The 18,464-nt window shown below is 54.2% G+C and overlaps 6 protein-coding genes across 6 annotated transcripts; 2 read left to right on the forward strand and 4 right to left on the reverse strand.

Annotated features, from left to right (window-relative positions):
* The first annotated feature begins 2,653 nt into the window (after positions 1-2,653).
* Positions 2,654-3,254, forward strand: B0T26DRAFT_142684 (uncharacterized protein). The gene has a single exon (XM_060433409.1). It carries the CDS (start codon positions 2,834-2,836, stop codon positions 3,215-3,217), a length of 384 nt encoding a protein of 127 aa, XP_060300543.1. The 5' UTR covers positions 2,654-2,833; the 3' UTR covers positions 3,218-3,254.
* A 3,331-nt stretch (positions 3,255-6,585) lies between these two features.
* B0T26DRAFT_638007 (uncharacterized protein) lies at positions 6,586-7,852 on the reverse strand (the record flags this gene model as incomplete). Its single annotated transcript, XM_060436982.1, has 3 exons — positions 6,586-7,047; positions 7,101-7,429; positions 7,477-7,852. The coding sequence occupies 3 exons, from the start codon at positions 7,850-7,852 to the stop codon at positions 6,586-6,588; spliced, it is 1,167 nt and encodes a 388-aa protein (XP_060300544.1).
* A 1,555-nt stretch (positions 7,853-9,407) lies between these two features.
* On the reverse strand, positions 9,408-9,952 carry B0T26DRAFT_605630 (uncharacterized protein; the record flags this gene model as incomplete). Its single annotated transcript, XM_060435815.1, has 2 exons — positions 9,408-9,611; positions 9,752-9,952. Coding segments are annotated over 2 exons (405 nt in total), but the record flags the coding sequence as incomplete, so codon positions are not given.
* Positions 9,953-11,082: 1,130 nt separating this feature from the next.
* Positions 11,083-12,168, reverse strand: B0T26DRAFT_672329 (uncharacterized protein; the record flags this gene model as incomplete). Its single annotated transcript, XM_060439436.1, has 4 exons — positions 11,083-11,612; positions 11,705-11,741; positions 11,796-11,959; positions 12,039-12,168. The coding sequence occupies 4 exons, from the start codon at positions 12,166-12,168 to the stop codon at positions 11,083-11,085; spliced, it is 861 nt and encodes a 286-aa protein (XP_060300546.1).
* Positions 12,169-12,713: 545 nt separating this feature from the next.
* B0T26DRAFT_799630 (uncharacterized protein) lies at positions 12,714-15,502 on the forward strand (the record flags this gene model as incomplete). The annotated part of the gene is made up of 10 exons (XM_060446980.1): positions 12,714-12,959; positions 13,082-13,154; positions 13,274-13,346; positions 13,474-13,537; positions 13,967-13,979; positions 14,043-14,140; positions 14,227-14,373; positions 14,440-14,481; positions 14,604-14,956; positions 15,033-15,502. Exons 1-10 carry the CDS (start codon positions 12,940-12,942, stop codon positions 15,500-15,502), a joined length of 1,353 nt encoding a protein of 450 aa, XP_060300547.1. The 5' UTR covers positions 12,714-12,939.
* Positions 15,503-17,106: 1,604 nt separating this feature from the next.
* On the reverse strand, positions 17,107-17,928 carry B0T26DRAFT_695397 (uncharacterized protein). The gene is made up of 2 exons (XM_060441293.1): positions 17,866-17,928; positions 17,107-17,810 (listed from the first exon to the last, which is right to left on the reverse strand). The coding sequence occupies exon 2, from the start codon at positions 17,543-17,545 to the stop codon at positions 17,279-17,281; it is 267 nt and encodes an 88-aa protein (XP_060300548.1). The 5' UTR covers positions 17,546-17,810; positions 17,866-17,928; the 3' UTR covers positions 17,107-17,278.
* Positions 17,929-18,464: the final 536 nt, after the last annotated feature.

Consider the following 18,464-nt stretch of genomic DNA (forward strand, 5'->3'; position numbering starts at 1 on the left):
CAGTGTCATCGCGTTCCAGGAGTTGCATTACACAAGATCACCAGACTCGGCTCTCTCAGCAGCTATTCATATCGGCGTTCAGCGGGGGAAACAGCAAACGAGGTACGCAAACGGAACGCTTAATATTCGTGGGATCTATAAGTACAGCAGGTCAGTAGCTAAAACTGAGGTCTAGGAATAGCCGGTGATTATATGCTCTTGGTAGTCGAGGCGCGGCGCGCGAATCTTAGCGGGTCTGATGGTTGTTGAACCCCAAAGGTGGTTCTCGAGGGCCAAGTGTTTCGCTACCCGGATCGCCAACCCCGTAGTTGGGCATTTGGTGAAGTTGGCGCCTGGGCGGCTGGCGCCAACTGCGCATACTCGAAGCATAGTGATTGGTAGTGCTTCGCTTGTGTGCCCCAGACACATGTTTTTCCAGAGTGTACTGTAATCGCGACGGCACAGGAAATGTTTCGTGGGAGACGCAAAAAAAAAGAATTTAATACGAGTAAAGAGGCATACGGAATTGGGGGAAAAGATAGATGCCAAGCCTACCGGTTAGAACCGCTACATGCCTGGCATGGTCTGATATTGTCAGAAACACCTCACTCTGGGTTTGGTGGAATTGATGGGATTGCAACTACGTGATTGTATTGCTTGTGTGTGTTCTGTTGTGGTCTCTGGCTTCGCCAGAGACCTCAGTCTTATAGTTGCATACAGTGGCCACTGTGGTGGCAATGGCGCCTGTGGCGCTTGCTACTACGGGGTTCCAGCATCTTCTGGTGCCTCCTTTTCGACACACCCCCCAGATTCAAGCCTTTACATTAGATCTGACTGCCAGCCTATCCGTGATATTAACAAGGTGTAGTTGGCGTTCAAAATTCTGGTGTTTCTGGGGTGTGAGGGCTTTCGTTAGGCCGTCAGCTATCATGTCTTCTGATGGAACGTAGTCTACCAAGATCTTCTTGCGGCTTTGCTTCCTTGCGTAACCAGTGGTTGTGAATATCCACATGCCTTAGTCGGGTCTGCAAGGTAGCCACTTCAGCCATCACAAGCCAGATTGTCTGCTTGTTGTCGCACAGAATCTTGATACGGCTGTCGTCTAGCCGGACTGTTAGTTCTGTAAGTAAGCGACTCACAAAGAGGGCTTCTTTTGCAGCCTGGGCTAGAGCAAAAAGCTCAACTCCCGTGGTGGATGTGGTAACGGTGTCTTGTTTGTTAGCGCTCCAACTAATCAGACCATCAAACAGTTCTATGGTGTAAGCTTGTGAGCTTTTTCGATTGATGGAGTTATCGGCAAAGGAAGCATCGCTGGCCACGACGAAATCGTCTTTCCCACCTAGCTGTAATACCAGGGCTTTAGTCTGGTGTAGGTAGTGTAGTACTTGGTCTGCGGCTTTGTGATGTACTGGGTTAGGGTTGGCATTGAATCTCGTCAACCGTGATACTGTAAAGGCTAAGTCTGGCCTTGTTATTACTGCAGCGTATATGTTACAATCCTAAACTCCCAGAGGGTCACGCGTTGGATGTTGGAGGTTCAGGTAACCGTGTGGAGGTCTGAGGGGTTGGTGACAGCAGGTGATAGAATCTTAAGGTATCGAGGGACACAAGGGGTAAAGTCTCAAGCAAGGGGTCTTGGTCTGAATATCACAATCTGGATTGCTACCACAAGGTATGGTACCCGAACGTGATATTGCTTTACTTGGAGTTCCAACTCGCAAGCCAAAGCAATGGTGAACACAAGGTTCCTATATAGACGCAATGAATGGCATGTACCTCCGTGGACCTGGCTTTGGTCCCACGGGTCCCTGGCTGCCTAGGTCCTTTCTGATTGGTTAGCTGCTGATTGGCTCCCCTCCACGTGGCCCCACTTATTCATTGGCTGGATCCTTCGGATCATGACATCTCCATGCACGATATACCTTTTATCTCCTAACCTAAATGGCCGTGCAGTTGCGAGGACCTAGTTTTGGGGCCTCCCACCATTACCAGCTGCGCTTTCCTTCACTCCAACGACAATAGAGAAAGAGAATGTCTCTTTTCACCATGACATCGGTCTATTTGCACCATGACCCACCCTCTGCCCCATCAAAAACCGTGACCTACATTGCTAGCCGCATTGATTTAATTGACTACGCCGACGTCCTTCCACTTGCAACACGCAAACAACAACTCTCAACTGCGCAACATTCGCGATGGAGTCCCCAGAGGTAGGCAACACTACGCGCACGTTTTCTCGAGCTAACCAGGCGGTCAGGAAGCGGTTTAGAGCTCGGCGAACGAAGCGATCGATGGCATCCACCCTACGCGATCGCCGATGCTGAGCCTGCTGCTCATTCTGATGCCGATGAAGCCGAGTATGACGATGTTCTCGACACAAAGACTACAACAAAACCAGCGGCTAGACAAACAGCAACGACAACTACGTCTTCAACAGCCACGCACGTACGCCCAGGAGGTCAAGAACCAGCTTGGAAACCAAGAACTAACCTAGCAACTCACCCAGCAGTCACTGTTACAGCTAGTCCTACAGCTGTTACCAAAGGCTGGGCTTGTGTCACACGCTGAACGCCCCTGACACCTGGATTGGCACCATGGCGCACCGAATCTCGGTGGCTCCGGAGAAAGCTTATCAACGAAGTCGCCTAGCCCAACCGGCATGCGCTGGTCGGCGAGGAGCTTGGCGACGCGCAGCTTGCGGCGGTGTGCCAATGCTGGCTTGGATATGCCGTAGCTCCGCCTCAGGCAGGCGCGTGACGTCCCTGCCGTCACCAGCTCAAGCGCGTTAATCAGCCGGGCGTGGCGCCGTCGATAGCGCGTACGAGCTGGGCCGTAACAGGGAAGGTCTTGAAGAATGCTTTACTGCCTTTCGCCGGTAGCTACTGTACTCTTCCCGCTATTTGCATTATTACAACTCTGCCATATCTCTGATCTAGCGCCACCCAGCTTTCTGGTCATGACGTCCTTATCGCATGGCGAGTCGGTGCTGGGGGAGCCGCAAAGCTCACTCCAAGTCCGCAGGGACGCAGCCCCGGGAGGGCGTGTTGAGAATGGCCGGGCTCCGGTGGAACTCTTCGGAACCAAACTAAACCCCAACTGGCGCGTGTGCCGTGGGTGGCAACCGGCGTATCCGTCTCGAGCCGTCGCGTCACGTAATGGCCAGAGAGTGCCGGTGCCTCCGGGGTTGTGCAAGGCATATAAGCGGAACTGTGGCATGAGGCGTCGATCTTTGAGGTAGCGTGGTCAGACACAGGCGCCGCGGATTGCGTCGCGTGGATGGGGCCGGGTACAGTAGGAGATCTAGGTGGAGGTTAGCACGGGGCAGGGTAGTCAGTCATTGTAGTGAAGCTATGGGGGGTTGTACTGGGAATTGAGGGCTGATCGATGGATTGAGTTTTGTTGTTTTTTGTGCTTGTGCCGTGGTCTTGTTGGCGGCCAGAAACGCATGGCCTGATGGCGATGACGGCTATGCTGATGGGGTACGCAAGGTTAGAGAGCATGAAGAGTACTGGGGGTTGAGAGACGGCATTGTCGTTGTCGCTATCGTCACTAGTGGCAGGCCATCCCGTGGTAACGCTGCTTGAGGCAGCTTGTAGGGTTGTATGTGATAGATCGAAGCCAGGGAACTAGGTCACCTTTGGCGGTGCCGAGAGCGTCCGCCCCTAATGGAGCGTGCCGACACGTTGTCCTTGTAGGTGGTGACCTTAACTAAGCACCTGAGTTCTTCGAGGGAAGGTATTGTGGGACATCTCGGTGTAGGCTCGCAGCGCGCATTAGACCACGGTTCGATTCGAGGCGGTTGAGGAGGTGAGCTGGAGGTGATGGGCGAAATTTGATGTATAAGGTAGCGTTTCCCGGACGTCATCATCACTTGGTAGGTGGCCGTCCCCGGGAGAAGCCTGATGCTCACACCTCGACCGAGGTAGCGCTCATCTAGCGTCCTATCTCACTCCTTGACACCCCTCTCGCAAGCCTAACCTTCTCTTGACAGCCTTGCTCACCCCCACTGGTGCTGGTAACCGTCGAGGGTGCTGTTGAGGGTAGTGGGATGTCCTGAAAGTGTCGATAACTTATGCAGATCTTGATCAGTGCCTGTCGCGCTAATGGGCGGAGGTCTAGGCTGTGTGGGGTCAGGAATGGTAGGCGTGATGATGAGGTGTCCCACGATGAGAGGTTGCCGCGGGCTAGGGATCGCGCGCAGCGCGATGGTGGTCAGTCCATGTGGTTGAGAAGGGGGAAGGGGGTATACGCACCACTAATCAAGCTAAATCTCGAACATCGCCTCGAGATCTGACGGTGAGAAACCTACCTTGTTATGGGGTTGGGAAAGGCGGATTTAAGGGTGGCGTGGAAGGGCTGTCCTTGCTAAGAAGGACAGTGACGTATCGACCCTTGGCACGCAACTTGGCGCGGCCCTGCAATTTTTTTTTATTTTTTTTTCACCGTCGGGTTAAAAATGGCGCTGCCCCTGCGCGGAGCTAGCTGACGGCCTAGTATGCGAAGTTAGGTGACGGTACGCAAAGTCTGTGGTCCAAGCTCCCCTGCCGCGCTAGTGGGTCCTGCAGCGGTGGACCGAATCTCCCCTTGTCTCATGTTCGACTGCACCCCTCTGTGAGCTCGCCGCCGAACGAGGCGAAGTATTTTGAGGCCCGGTTTTCGTCCCTTGTGGTGCAGAAGAGTTCCACGAAGCTCGGCCATCCTCGTGACAAATGCGCCCTCTGAGCCTGCATCTTTGGAGCCTCTGCTCGCCTGATTCAGGCGCCAGATTTGGATTTCGTGACGTGCAGTGCGGTGTGGCCCAGACTGGCGCTTCTCTTGCCGCGCCACGAAAGGCTTCTCCAGATATAGCAGATTGCTTGCCCCGACTTTAACCACCTCGTAAGTACCCCGCTTGGATCCTCCGATTACCCCTTCGAGACGGGCTGAGACGCTTTCCCGACGACCTGCTCGGCAAGGCCACTAACAAGCTCCTCCCGGAGTAGAAGCTTTGTGTCGTCACCGGCACGACTTCGACCGGCCCCACCTCGTCTTCCCTCGACATCATCGAGCCTGCCTTTCATCCACCAGCCGCCTCGCCGAGCCATACGAACTTGCGCACCTCCGCTACGACCTTCTCGGCAATACCACCGACAAGCTTGAGAGCTTCGCCGATCGCTTGCACCCTCTCCTTGCCCATCGTCTACTAACTCCTCGACACCGACAATCCCTACCCTGCCCCTTGGTCAGAAGGGTCCCCAACATAGGCCAGACCAGTCCGACTTCTACATTCTGCCCTTGAGCAGTGTTACCGCGGGGTAGATGCACGAAGGCTGCCGGTCAGCCTCGCCGGGGCGAGCTCGTTAGGCATCACGCCGACCTTCAATCCGCCAGTCCTCGCGCTGCCCTCGACAGCCACCCTCGATGTTGGATAGTAATCTAGCGTCTCGTACGCAACAGCGCGCGCTCCTATTCGAGACCAAACATTGGCACGAGAACCCGAGGAGAAAATCCCAACTGGCACGTGTGGGCGACGATGATGACTAGGCGCCACCGCATTGCAGCTCGACGACGTGCTCGTCACGACGTCGCCCGACCGAGTGCGCATGCGCGAGGTTATGGAATGTAAGTTCAGGCGGCCTCGCGAGTCAGCATCCAACGTGGCAACGTCCTCCTTTCCGCCGCAGCTCCGCGATCGCGGAATGGTTCTACTCCAGTATCGCTCGTATCCCTTCAGCGCCATCAGATGCTGAGGTCACCGACAGCCGCCCTCGGCTGCAGCACGACCTCCAGAAAGCGTCCGCCAGACCTCCGACAGCTTCATCAGTCTGCGGTGTGGCTTGTAGGCGATGTTCCGTAGCTTGAGTATGTCGTGACGGGAAGTTGGGTCTCGAAGTTGAACCTCCACGCACTCCGTTATCGTCTCCACTAAAGCACCTGTGAGGGAATAGTGGTCGGGACCTTCATAGTTAGACGTTAAACAGTAAATATGGAGAATGCACCGACTTACAGCATGAGGGAGTTATCATACTTTTGTCCACCGGGAATATACCAAATAATGCAGTCGGCATAGGCGTTACGTCTTCAGCTGTCGTTAGCGGTGCTGAGATTTGTGTGGCTCTTGAGCGTTACGACTCCCCGCAGGCCAAGGCGGTCTCGCAGTATTGCATTTCGTGCCCAGAACCAACCTGCTTCTGCACTGCATTCTCGACGACGTCGCGCCCATGAAGGGAAACGAGACCCGCTACGCCATGTTCTAGCCCCGAAGAGTTCCAATGAAGCTCGGTCATCATTATCGACACTTGACAATGCGCCCTCCCGGAAACTCCTCCAGCTCCAGCATGCGTCGCTCCTGCTTAGGCGCCGGTGGTTCCGCCATGTGCCCAAGGTGGTATTCGAAGATTATCTGATGTTCTTGGAAGTGCGCTTCTCAGAACTCTTCTGAAGGGTGTAGGATTAGATACCTAGTGCGCCAGTGCTACCAACGCCCTTCCTGATCTGATGCACTCATCCACTGCTATATTTTTATCTGCAAAGGCGACGTTCACCAGAGCGCTGAGCTGCGTCGAGTCCTCCCACACTACACTATGTTCCATGCGGTCTATGGCGGGTCATTGGTATCGGGCCATGCTAGGTATGGACCGCCTCTGACCAGCCGCCAAACTTAAGGGCTACAATGCGACCTAACTTGGTCGATTCATCTGTCCGTGTGTCCTTCCACTCCATACCATTTAGGATTTTTGTAATGTAACCTGCCGCCGTAGAAAGGTGAAGGATGTGAGAAATCGCGTGGTGAAGTGTAAGAAGGCATTGAGAAGGGGGCTTAATAGTCCGGCTCTTGGTGAAGTGGAGCTTATGTACTACAGGAAGATCTGGTGTAACCATAGGGTGGAGGAATGACTGAATCCGGTAGGTGTGCTCTTGATCTAGTACAGGCTTGAAATAGATATCAAAGTTACCAAACCAGCTGTGGAGGCTCTGGGTTAGTGTAATTACGTTCCTTAGTCTGTTGATGTCGGTGCCTTTAATAAGGTGGATGACTCTGTTGTTGAACATGTTGAGGATGTCAAGTACAGCCTTCTTGGAAGGGTGCTACTACAAGGTCAGCTATTTTATCCCTCTACTGAGGTAAGATGAGAACAGACTAGCTGGGAGTTATTTCCTGTTTTTGTAAGGGAATGAGGAAGAATATGGGCCACCTCAAGACGCGAAAACCTAGGGCCAGCAACAAGTAAATTCCCGTTCTCGTCTTTTGCCTTGTCGCCATGCATCATCAGATGCTTGTTCGCTTCTTCCGCATCGAACCGGCGACTAATCACGTATTGGTAGCGGTTGTGTAGAAGACAGTCACCTTGAAGGCTTGCTACTTGGTCTGGTGTCCCAACAAAGTCTTGCACGCCACCCCCTTGAGCCTGTCGGACTGCGGAATGTATTTGCGGTGAAGGCTGCGGCGTCTTGTGGAATGAAGCACGCACTATAAGACGTTAATGAATAGAAGATCTAAATAACGGTGATTCTTACGAGGTAAGAAAAAGTTATCTAAGAGATAGTCTGCAAAGCAGGACAGGGCTAAGCGGAGATCCTCTTCAGTGTCCTCAAGGTCGACATCGTCTTCGCCGTCAATCGAGAGTGACATAGCCTGAAAAAAAGCGCGCAGGAAAATTTCTTGAGACTCTTCCGAGCGTGTATACTTATATGTGAGGCGGACGAGCAGAGTGCGGTTGTATTGGCTGTTTCGACTTTTATCTGAACCTTGGAAATGGTCGATGATGCCGTAAAATTGCTGCTTTGCGCGAGCACGCTTACCCGTCTCTAAGGCCGGCCCAGGGGAAAAATAGATAGTTCCTTCCAAGGATGATAGGTGGCGATGGTGTGGTGTTGGGGAAGCCGGATCCATTTTGCTGATATCAGATGTCGTTCGCTCGCAAGAAAGAAAATGGGGGGAAATGGGCGAACACGCACCAAGGGTAATTACATGGAATTCTACACCTCTCCGGCCAACCTCGACCGCCCCTTGCTGCTCTCTACAAATCCTCACAGCCCGCTACCGCGCCAGGCTGAACTTGTTGGGTCTCCGCGCCCCTCGATCCGCCAGGCCGGTGCTATAGTTCCACTACGTTTTCCCCCTCCGGGCGCCGTATGGGCGAGCCGGGCAAGCTTGGTTGAGCCGGACAAAGAGGTCAAGGAACAAGAACTGGGTCCAGACATCAAGTCTCGAGCGCCCGACGAGGCACAATAGCACGCGCCACCTAAGGCGGCCCTCGACTCGCTTACGCGCCGCGCTAGCTGCTAATCGACATGATCGCCCTTCTGCGTGCGCACGGGCGCCCCGATTCACGACCACGCTATTCCGTACGCAGTCGGAGACTAGCAACCACATGTCGGGTCGCTCTCACCGGAGCTCGTCGAACTTGCGCACCTCCGCTACGAGCTGCTCGACAAACCAACCGACAAGCTCCTCCCCGGGTCGCCTATTGAGAGCTTCGCTAATCGCTTACACCTTCTCCGCGCCAGCCTCAGCCGTCCTCTCCGTCCGCCGAATCCTCGACATCGACAATCCCTTACCGCGCCCCTTGGTCGGAAGGGTCCCAACATACGCCAGACCAGTCCGACTTCTACAATCTGCCTCGAGCAGCGTTACCGCGGGGTGAGTGCGCAAAGGCAGTATGTCGGTCAGCCTCGCCGGGGCAAGCTGGTTGGACACGCCACCCTTCAATTCGCTAGGCCCCGCGCTGCCCTCGACAGCTGCCCTCGATGGCCTCGAATGCGCCTCGCTCCTTTTTAGACGCTGGTGTTTCCGCCGTGTTCCATGATCTGGCAGCGACGAGATCTCCGCGCAAGCAATCGGGAAGCCGACAGCGTCAAACTTTTTGCAGATCCCGGATACACATACCTCCATCTCCCTCCTTAGAAACCTCATAGATGAAAACAGCCTGGTCGTCTGAGACGAGTCCGGGCTCACGAAATTTCCTTTATCGTTCGCAGTTCCGAGCTAGGGTGAGTTGTGGCTAATTTTGTCTTGAGCTTTTCCTGCACGGTTTTTGCCTTTCCGAATTCAGCATGTACAAGCATGTTTTTTTTTTACAAAAAGGGCAACGCTACCTTTTGTCAAGGCATAGCCGGCTAAGCATGAATCACAGCCCATCATTCAGTCCCCCCTTCCAACAAGCCGTCTACAACTCCCTTGCTTTCATTTCCCATTATACAAAAGGCAAATGTCGGTGTGGCTACCTAAGGTACAGTCTGAACTAACTCCCATCTCATCACCGTCCACCATCTCGCTACCTATTCCAACCCCCTTAGAGCACCATCATCACCATAACCACCACCGTAACAACAACAGCACCACCACCACAACCAACGGCTAAAACTCCTCCCGCCCCATTTCCCTTCAGTTCACTAGGGTTACTAGCCTGCGACGGCGACGGTGGCGGCGAAGGAGACCCCTCCCTAGCAGCAACGAGCCGGCCACCAAACGCCCCACCGTCCAGCACGATCGTGCGCTCGACCTCCTTCGCAGCGAGGCGGTAGGCCTCGAGCGTCTGGGTGTCGTTCGGGTTGACGACGGCGGTCATCCCGTTCTGGCAATGCGTGAGGAAGCCGCAGTAGATGAATATTGGGTTTGTTGTGTTTACTGTGATTTGGAATGCGGTTTTCTGTTTTTTAGGGCAGTAAGTAAGGGGTTTGGGTTTGTTTGTTAGTGAGGGGAGGTGTAGTTTTGAGTTTTGGGTGGGAGATGGGAGATGGAAGACGGGGTAGGGAGTTAGGTGTATGTAAGGTAAGGTATACAACATACGTTCTGCCTGCTAGAAGTAGCGAAAAACCCTGAGTGAAATCCCGCCGCCTCCTTGGCTGGTGTGCAGGGGGTGTCGAAGTCGCTCATGGTAGCGCTGTTGTTGACGGGGAAGCTGAACTCGATGACGTTGCCGACCGCCGCCGTGACGGTGTCGGGCGTGAAGACGAGGCTGCCGAGGGAGACGCGGATCGTCTTTGCGGCGGCGATGGGATATGGCATCGTAAAGGCGGCGAAGAGGGTGAGTGGTCGTAGCGCTTTCATCATAGTTTATTTAGGCAAGGTACCTTTCTTCAAGCTTATCCGTTTGGTTGTTAGTTGTTGTAGAGAGATCCGAGTGTAACAGTTGAGTTAGCGGGGAAGAGAGGTTAGAGCAAAAGGAGAAAAGAGGCTCAACAATGCTGTTTAGAACGGTCTTGCATTCTACCACTAATAACCTTTTTAGGTCATGTACGCTCAAGTGCCTAACTTCTAGGCAAGCTTTTGAATCCAAGGTTTCCCGTGGTACAGTAGCAAAAGTAATTAAGCCACAAATCTCTCCTCTCCAATTGCTTCCAGCCTCAACTATCACATATCATACTCTCGTTGGACAACAACTCTTTTCCTCATTCTAGACCCCGAAAAGTCTGAGACATGCAGGCTAAGCCATACATACGTATGGCAACATAACCCAATGGCTGGCAGCGCAGTTACCCAATCTTCCCGTGCTGGCTTCTCGAATCGCGGGCTTTTCCCCGGGTTGGAAGACATACAAGTGTATGTCGATGTTAGGTCTCGACTCCTTTCAAAAAGTGGGTATTTAGGTACCTACCGTAGAGGGACTGCTTGCGAGTGTGAATGATAGGCACCTTGGACGATGAAGATTGAAACCAGGCCTAAGAATAAGGGGTGCAGACCCCCTCTATTAGAATCTCATCGATGCCAGCCTATTTGAATAAAAGTGATAGTCTATCTGACTCTAGATGCTGAGGTATTAAAATTTAAATACCCCCCTCTATCAAAAGCAAAAGCTCCCTGCGAAGGCAGGTACCCTGGGTAAGGTATTGTACATACCTATCGAACCCGGCCCCAACCCTTTCCCCCCTCCCTTTTTCCCCTTCTCCCAACACACTCAAGTAAAAGATGCTAGCATGTTGCTATGAGCAACCAAAACCTCGCCTAGACGTTATAGGTAGTCTACCGGGGAAAGCCAAACCCACTTTACATCTGAAAAAAACCCTCTTGCCGACGTCATCCGACTAGCGTCCATTAATTGGCGAGGCATTGGTGTTGACGATGAAGACAACCAACAGAGTAGTGTAACTAGCATCGAGCTGCTAATCAGCGGTGTGCCTTCATGGAGGAAGAGGGGAAACAGGAACTAACGCGGTAGCCGCGAGGAAGATCTCAACCGCCCTCGCCTTAGTCGTGGCGGAGAGGACAACGACCAACAGTATCGTCGCGAGGACTACGACGACAGTCCGCGCCTCTAGGCCGGTCAGCGCGACACTGCAGATAACAGCGGGCGCCAGCAGGATAGCAATGAAAAAGCACGCCACCATGGTCCGCGCGGTACGCGGTATCAGCCCGCCCGGGAAGATGAAAACGTTTTCGTCCCTGGATGCTTGGCTGAGTAGCCGCGTCCGGAACCAGCGACAGAGCCAGATGACTCGCTTCTCTATCCAGGTCTCGAGCCGCGTGGTTGGGTCCTCCCCTCGCTGGGTCGCCAGCGTGACGAGCTCGCCGTTACCGCGGCATTCGAGGTACTCGGTCTCATCGCTAGCGGGGAACCCCATGTTATCAACCCAATTACGGAGGCTGTCGACATCACCTGGCCGTGCGACATCGTACCGGAGCGTCTTGCTGTTGCGCTCGACAAACGCGTCTAGCCATTGAGGTGTTCATTAGTAAAAATTATCGGTACCGCGACGCGCGAGAGATGGTTCCATCAAGTTCCCAATCCAAAAAGGCTCATACCGTAGTCCTTGAGGGCGCTGTCGATGTCACTGAGAACCTGCGTCCTTTCAGGATCGGTGTCGTATCGGATGGATCCTCAGAAGGAGAAGACCCGCTCGTCGATCTCGCTGAGCCTCTTCTCCAGCACCAACACCTCGTCCTGCTTGAGTAGAAGTAGACGGATGCGGAGGTTGGAGAAGCGTCTGCAGATGTGGAAGGGGTCGTGAGCGGCGATGAGAGCCGAGTATTGTGGATAACCTCTCGGGTAGTCCTCGACTGTTGTTACCACAGGTATTTTAGACCGAGTTTCTGGGTTCGCACAGGTATATGACTAGAGATAGAAATACTGCCCTACCTTGCATGAAACACCTATCAGATGGCGGCTGCTGCTGTTTTGGCTGGACCCAAACGCTCAACTTGAACACTGACAACCACTTGGAGAGTTCAACCCAGCGGCGCACAGGGGTCAGCGTTGAGTTCTCCATTGCGTGGTTGGCATCAACGCGGACTGGCGAGTAATCGATGGAAGCTTCCAAGGATCTTGGGGCAAGATGGCTGCGAGGCGACTTGACTTCGAATCGACCCTCCCGGCTGACATGAAGTTATCGCCAAGGTAATTCATCGGCCCAGGTTTGACAGGACAAATTCCGAGCGCCGACAGTTACGTCGGCCCCGGTAACTCTTATGTGTGGAGGCATGAAAGCCTTAGGGGGCGATGCCTGCGGACCTGCTTCTCTAACATACTCCCGACAGCCTCATTCTGCCCGATGGCTAGAGGCGCTGTAACGCTGCGACGTGACTCCACCCGGTGCTACGCTGATAACTCAACTCTGAGGAGGAACGGCTTGAGTGCCCGGTGAGGCTATGCTTACTTTTATTGCCCGGGTAGCCTGGGGGCGCGATGACAATGCCGCCACCTCAATGGCGAAATTGGTCCTGCTGTGTAACACGAGCACCGTTCATACATGCACATATATGCACGCATGTGGACGAATTTTTTTTCCCCGTCAGCCCCCTCAAGCTACCTTACCTTGGCTTCTACAAACAAGTCCAGCGGTCTGCAACCCGTGATAAACTCAAACCACGCTTACCTCGCAGTCCAGAAGAATCCAACCCTTTTTCTACTAATTACCACCTACATAGTGTGTTTCTGGGATCGTTCATGTTTTCACCTGATTAAAACGACGAATACCCCTTCCCCGGCACAACACCAACGCAGCTAGCTGTGCAGCCGACAGTGCGCCATTCAATTCATCATGTCAGATCTCGAGTTGCAGTATGTATTATGCCTTGCTCCATTTACTTCATTATTCGTTTTTTTTTGTTGGGGGGAGAGGGGGGTTGGGTTGGGTTGGGTTGGGTTATTTTGGCTTTTCTCTCGCTTACCCTCTCTAGTAGTGACTACGATGACATCCCCGACTTTGAGATCGTAGAGGACAGTGGCCGCGGCAAAATCTTGGCCGCTACCAAGGTAAGCCCCCCCCCTCCCCCCCCCCTTCTTCAAGACATTCGTGCCTTTTGTTCATCCGGGGCCTGGCATCATCTTAACCTACCCCCATGGATTCAATCTGATCGGACGTCGACGAGCAGATGAAGTTCAAGGAAGCCGACCTGGTCCTCCTTCTCGTTGACGGGCAGAAGCACGGCCCCTTCCGCGTGTCCGGTGCCGACCACGAGATCAGGGCACAATGAGGCACCCAAGGCATTAAACGAGGCCGTGCTCACGCCGGGCAGCAGGAGACCAGGGAGGATTGTTGTCCCCATAGACTAGTTTTCAATGAGGAATGCAGGACAGCAGAAAATGGTGGATCATTTCCTGGAAGTCCTCAAGGAAAAGCTGGGGTCAAAGGTGTGGTATGTGTCGTTTGGAGAAGAGTGGGCAAGGAGTGGACCTCAGGATCTAAGATCCACCACAACAGGGGTTTAGCATCTTCCATCACCCAAGAGCAGAGAGATCAGGGCATTGCTGAGTTAAATGTGTACTATGACTGGGTCCGAGATACATCCTGAAGCCGGAGACCGAATATAATTTCGTTCTCCTTCCTCTCGGGCGACCTGGAGCCAACTGTCGAGACACCGTCCCCACCCCTGCGTATGTACCTCTTCCGCGGCGAGCTTTGTATCAAATACTAACCAAGAGCAAAGAGGTGAATTCTCCGAGTCTGCATACGATCCAGTTGATTTTAGCACCGTTCTGGGGCTGCCTCAAGTTGCCATTCCCAGTCTGTAGCACCCACGCTCCCGCGACTAATCCACGGACAATGAAACTAATCACCAATGTAGTTGGTCAGAATCCGTACGAGTCCTGAGTTACCGGGAAAGCGGAGCGGTCGACGCGGGCGCATCGGGCCTAAGGTAGAAAGGGTCGCCGTCGACGGCCGAATCGGCGCGCGCGGCCATTCTAGACGACAAGCAAGACGTGCCAAATGTGTGGTTATTCAAGCAGGACACTCCGAGGTAAGCCGTCTTCCCCATCGTGCCGTTACTCAAAATGAGTATCGTGTGTCGTTGATACACATAACTAACGCGCTGTGTGTGAAAAGCCGCGATAAGTTTGAGACCGCCATTGCCGACACGGTGAAGGACTTCCTCGTAGACGACGAGAAGAACTGGGAGCAGGCTTTTGCCACTTACCTAGCGCAAGATGACGACAACTACTCGACGCGGGCCTGGCTGATGCTCAAAAAGGGGTGAGTAGCGCTTCTGCACGCATCACCCACGACGGAGCTGGACTGAGCTGGTGTCGGGTGTTGCAGCTTCTCGTTCCAAGACACGGTCGACGCCGAGGCCGCAAACACGTGAGTGCCCGAGTTTTGGAGCCGTGACATGCCTGACCACAACTGACAGACCGCCAGATCGACCAGGCTGTTCGACCAGGCCTTCACCGAGACTATCTGCGACTACTGCGACTTCTAGGCAGCCTAGAAGGCCAAGTAGTAGCGCATCAAGCAGGCATGTCGCTAATCCCTAAGACCATAAAGCAGAAGCTGCTGTCGGCCGACTGGCCGCCGGCCGACGTGCGCGGCGAGCTCCCCGCTACCCCCATCAAGATCACGTACAACCGGCCCGTGGTGGCCATGGTAGACAAAGGCCAGGCGGTGCACGTCACGACGACCAACACGGCGGGCCAGGACCCCAAGACCGAAGCCTACGACATGGTGTTCAACACGACGGCCATGGCGCCGCTGCAGCGCATGGACATTGAAGGCCTCGAGCTGCCCGACAACGTGCTGACGGCCATCCGCGCGCTGAGCTACGACCGCGCCACCAAAGGTGGCCATCAACTTCAAGTCTCCGTGTTGGAACATCTTGGGTTGTGACTCGTCGACCGACCTTCCCATGAGCAAAGTGGTCTACCCGTCATGGGACGACGGCCCCGACGCGCCGGCCGTGCTGAAGGTGTCGTACAGCTGGGCGCAGGACGTCACGCGCATGGGCGCCCTGATGCCGCCGTACGGCCCCAACCAAGCCCAGCCGCACATGGACGAGCCCGTCGTCTCGACGTGCCTCGCCGGCTTGGTGAAACTGTTCGCCGGCCGCGAGGAAACACGGCACGTCACGCCCGAGTTCCTGCGCAGCCAGTACGTGACGCACCACGCGTACGCGTGGTCGCACGACCCGCTGACGGGCGGCGCCTTCGCGCTGTTCGGCCCGGGCCAGTTCAAGAACGTGTATCCGCAGTTCATGCACCTGTTCGCCGGCGGAAAATTTGCGCTGAGCGGCGGCCGGGGACAGCATCCCGCCGAGCTAGACGAGAAGCTGCTGTACCGCGCTATTATGATAAGTGATAGGTGTACTAAGGCAGGGGAGAGCTACTAACTAATTCGACGGGTTTAACGGACTTGGCCTAGCGGGTCTGGTTCCGTCGAGTTGAAACAGGTGTGGTTGGTGGCATTGGTGCTGGCTGGATTAGTTCTAGCCCACTTGAACTTTTGAAGTTGGACACGGAAATGGCGTTGACCAAATTTGCTTGCCTCCCAAGGACCGTTGTGATGTGATTGGGGTCGGTGGAGATGATCGGGCCAGTGGGGCGGCGTCTAGATTCCAAACAGCCTGCGGTGGTGGCGGTTTGCTTCTGGGGCTGGAGTCAAAGCCATTGCGGTGTTCATACTGGCGAATCTCGAGTAAGTGATGATATCCCATTCTCGATCCGGCGAATGTGATAGATCGTGGATTGGGTGTTGTCGACTTGTTTGCTTCTCGCTGCTCTGCTCTGCTGCCGACGGCTGGCTGTTTCCGTTGCTTCGCTCTGCTCTGCTCTTGCCTGCTCTGCTCTTGCCTGCTCTGCTCTGGCCTGCTCTGCTCTGGCCTACTCTGCTCTGGCCTGCTCTGCTCTGGCCTGCTCTGCTCTGGCCTGCTCTGCTCTGGCCTGCTCTGCTCTGGCCTGCTCTGCTCTGGCCTGCTCTGCTCTGGCCTGCTCTGCTCTGGCCTGCTCTGCTCTGGCCTGCTCTGCTCTGGCTTGCTCTTCTCTGGCCTGCTCTTCTCTGGCCTGAATATTCATGCCCATATCATCGCGAGATCTGCCCTTTCTCTGCGTTTCCTGACCACCGTTGATCGTTAATTACGTCTCTTGTCCCAATCAAGCGACGGTTACCTGCCGAGACTCTTGCTACGCTCATAGCTGTCAACGGAGCTGACCTTCTTGTCAACGGAGCTGACCTTCTTGTTTCAGTGCCTGACCATCGCGTCCACTGTGGCGTTTGGCCTCGGTGCGTTGCAGGTCCGGCATCACAGCTATATCACCGTTGATGTTGACTTTTTGGGTATTGCCGACAGAAGCGCGATACGGCCTCGGCCGCCACGTCTGGGCCGCGTCCGACGAGGACCATGTCCGCTTTTCCAAGGCACGGCCACCTCCCCATCTCAAGTCCCGAGAACAGCGCTAACCAACCAACGTACCGCGCCACAGTCCCTGTTCAGCTCGACGCTCGTGTACAGCCTGGCAGCATGCCTAACCAAGGGTTCGGTTCTGCTGCAGTACCGGCGGCTGTTTTTGGCAGTGGCAGTGGCAGTGGCAGTGGCAGTGGCAGCGGAGTGGCTCGTGTGGTTACCAAGTCTAGTTATGAAGAGGCTAGTCGGGTAGTAGAGCCGGATGGCGTATGTGTGATGGAGAGTGCCTAGCTACCTGCACCCCCTGAAAAGTATTAAATAGAGTGCGTCTCCTACTACCGTCAAATCGTCCCCGCATACTGTAGGTACATAATCGCCCAAGTGTTACAACTCACCGCCCAGGAAATCACCAAATTTTACACCTAAAATTACCGCATTCGCTAGCTGCCCCGCTCCAAGCGCTAGCAACGCAGTTGTACCGCAATTACACCTCGCCACCGTCGTCAACGTCAACATACTTCCGAATGCGGTAATTCCACCTCAGGGCCGTAGATTCACTCAAATCGTTCAAATCTGCAATAAAAAGCGAAGCTGACTTCTTTGAATTCGCTTACGTAACAGGGCCAAAAATGCAATAAAAAACTACAGGCCGCTTACACTACTCACAACTGCATGCAACTGACAGCCTTACTGATCTATGCCTTCCAAGCCCGGGCAGTCAGTCGCGGAACCCTTCCACTTCGTGCAGGCCGTACAACACCACCTTCAGCCACTGCAGAGGCTGTAGGGCCATGTGAAGCTCGTGATTTGTGCCCCCCCGGCTAATACCCTGCGTGCCTTGGTGTTGAATACTGCTTGTTGCCCTGCCAGCCCGACTCCCTGTGCCACGGCCACCCTGGCTCCCTGAGCCCCGGTTACTACGGCGAGCCGGGTCCAAGTTATTGATAGTACGGCGAGGAGGCTCCGCAGGCGCCTGGCTAAGGTCGTCGTCGTCGTCGTCTTCAACCTCGTCGTCAACATCGTGGTCGTCATCGTTAAGAGTAACGCCCTCCCACTCTGAGACCGGAGTTCTTGACGTAATTAGAGGGTCGTAGTTTGACTGTGTTGAAGAGGGCAGAAGCAGCCCAGTCGTTCAAATCCTCGATAAGATCATCGAGGCTGTCATATTTGGTGTTGAAGAGCTTATGGCCGGCTGGTGGGTTCGAGAGTGGTGGTGGCGGCGGCGCATTTTCATCGGGCGCATCGCTGATATCGCCAAAGTCGCTGAGATCGCTTAGATCTTCAAAAAAGGACACTTCTATCACTAGTTAGTACTCCGCGACGAAGTAAGCGATCAAGAAATGAAGTCATACCGATGCATCGATTGAATGCAGTACCGACGATGTTTTTTAGTGGTTGTGGAAGGTCGGTTGTAGTGGAAAGGTGTAAGGTTCGGTTGCGTTGTGGTAAAAAGTGTTAAATTACTACGCGACAGAAAGTTAGATGTAGGGTATACAGTCAGGGTTAGGGTTATATATGGTGAATTACAGTATGTGAGGACGATTTGACGGTAGTAGGAGACGCATAAGAGCTTTGATGCACGCACCCACCACTTTTTTCGTTGCACCTGCCTGGGGGCCTTGGCAGCTGTTGGCAGTTGAGATACGCAGAGCTATTCTAGGCTGGTAAAATCGTGAAATCCCATCTTCCCGCCCACGCACTTCCCATATGCCAACCCAGCCGCCGGCCGCCCGGGTCAACAACGTTGAAGCCATCAAAACCTTCAACAGCCCTGAAAATGCGTTAACCGTGGTGTTTTCCATTTTGACGATTTCTTCGTTGCTGAGTCGGCCTCGGAATAAAGGTAACATGCAAATGGCAACTCTGAGGCCCAGATTTGTACCTAAATTTGCCAAATTTCATGGTAGGCGCCCAGTTGCCTAAATGATCCATCTGTTCAATCCTGATTTGT

This window comes from Lasiosphaeria miniovina (genome assembly GCF_030549165.1).
Source record: "Lasiosphaeria miniovina strain SMH2392-1A chromosome Unknown B0T26scaffold_2, whole genome shotgun sequence".
Lineage (NCBI taxonomy): Eukaryota > Fungi > Ascomycota > Sordariomycetes > Sordariales > Lasiosphaeriaceae > Lasiosphaeria > Lasiosphaeria miniovina.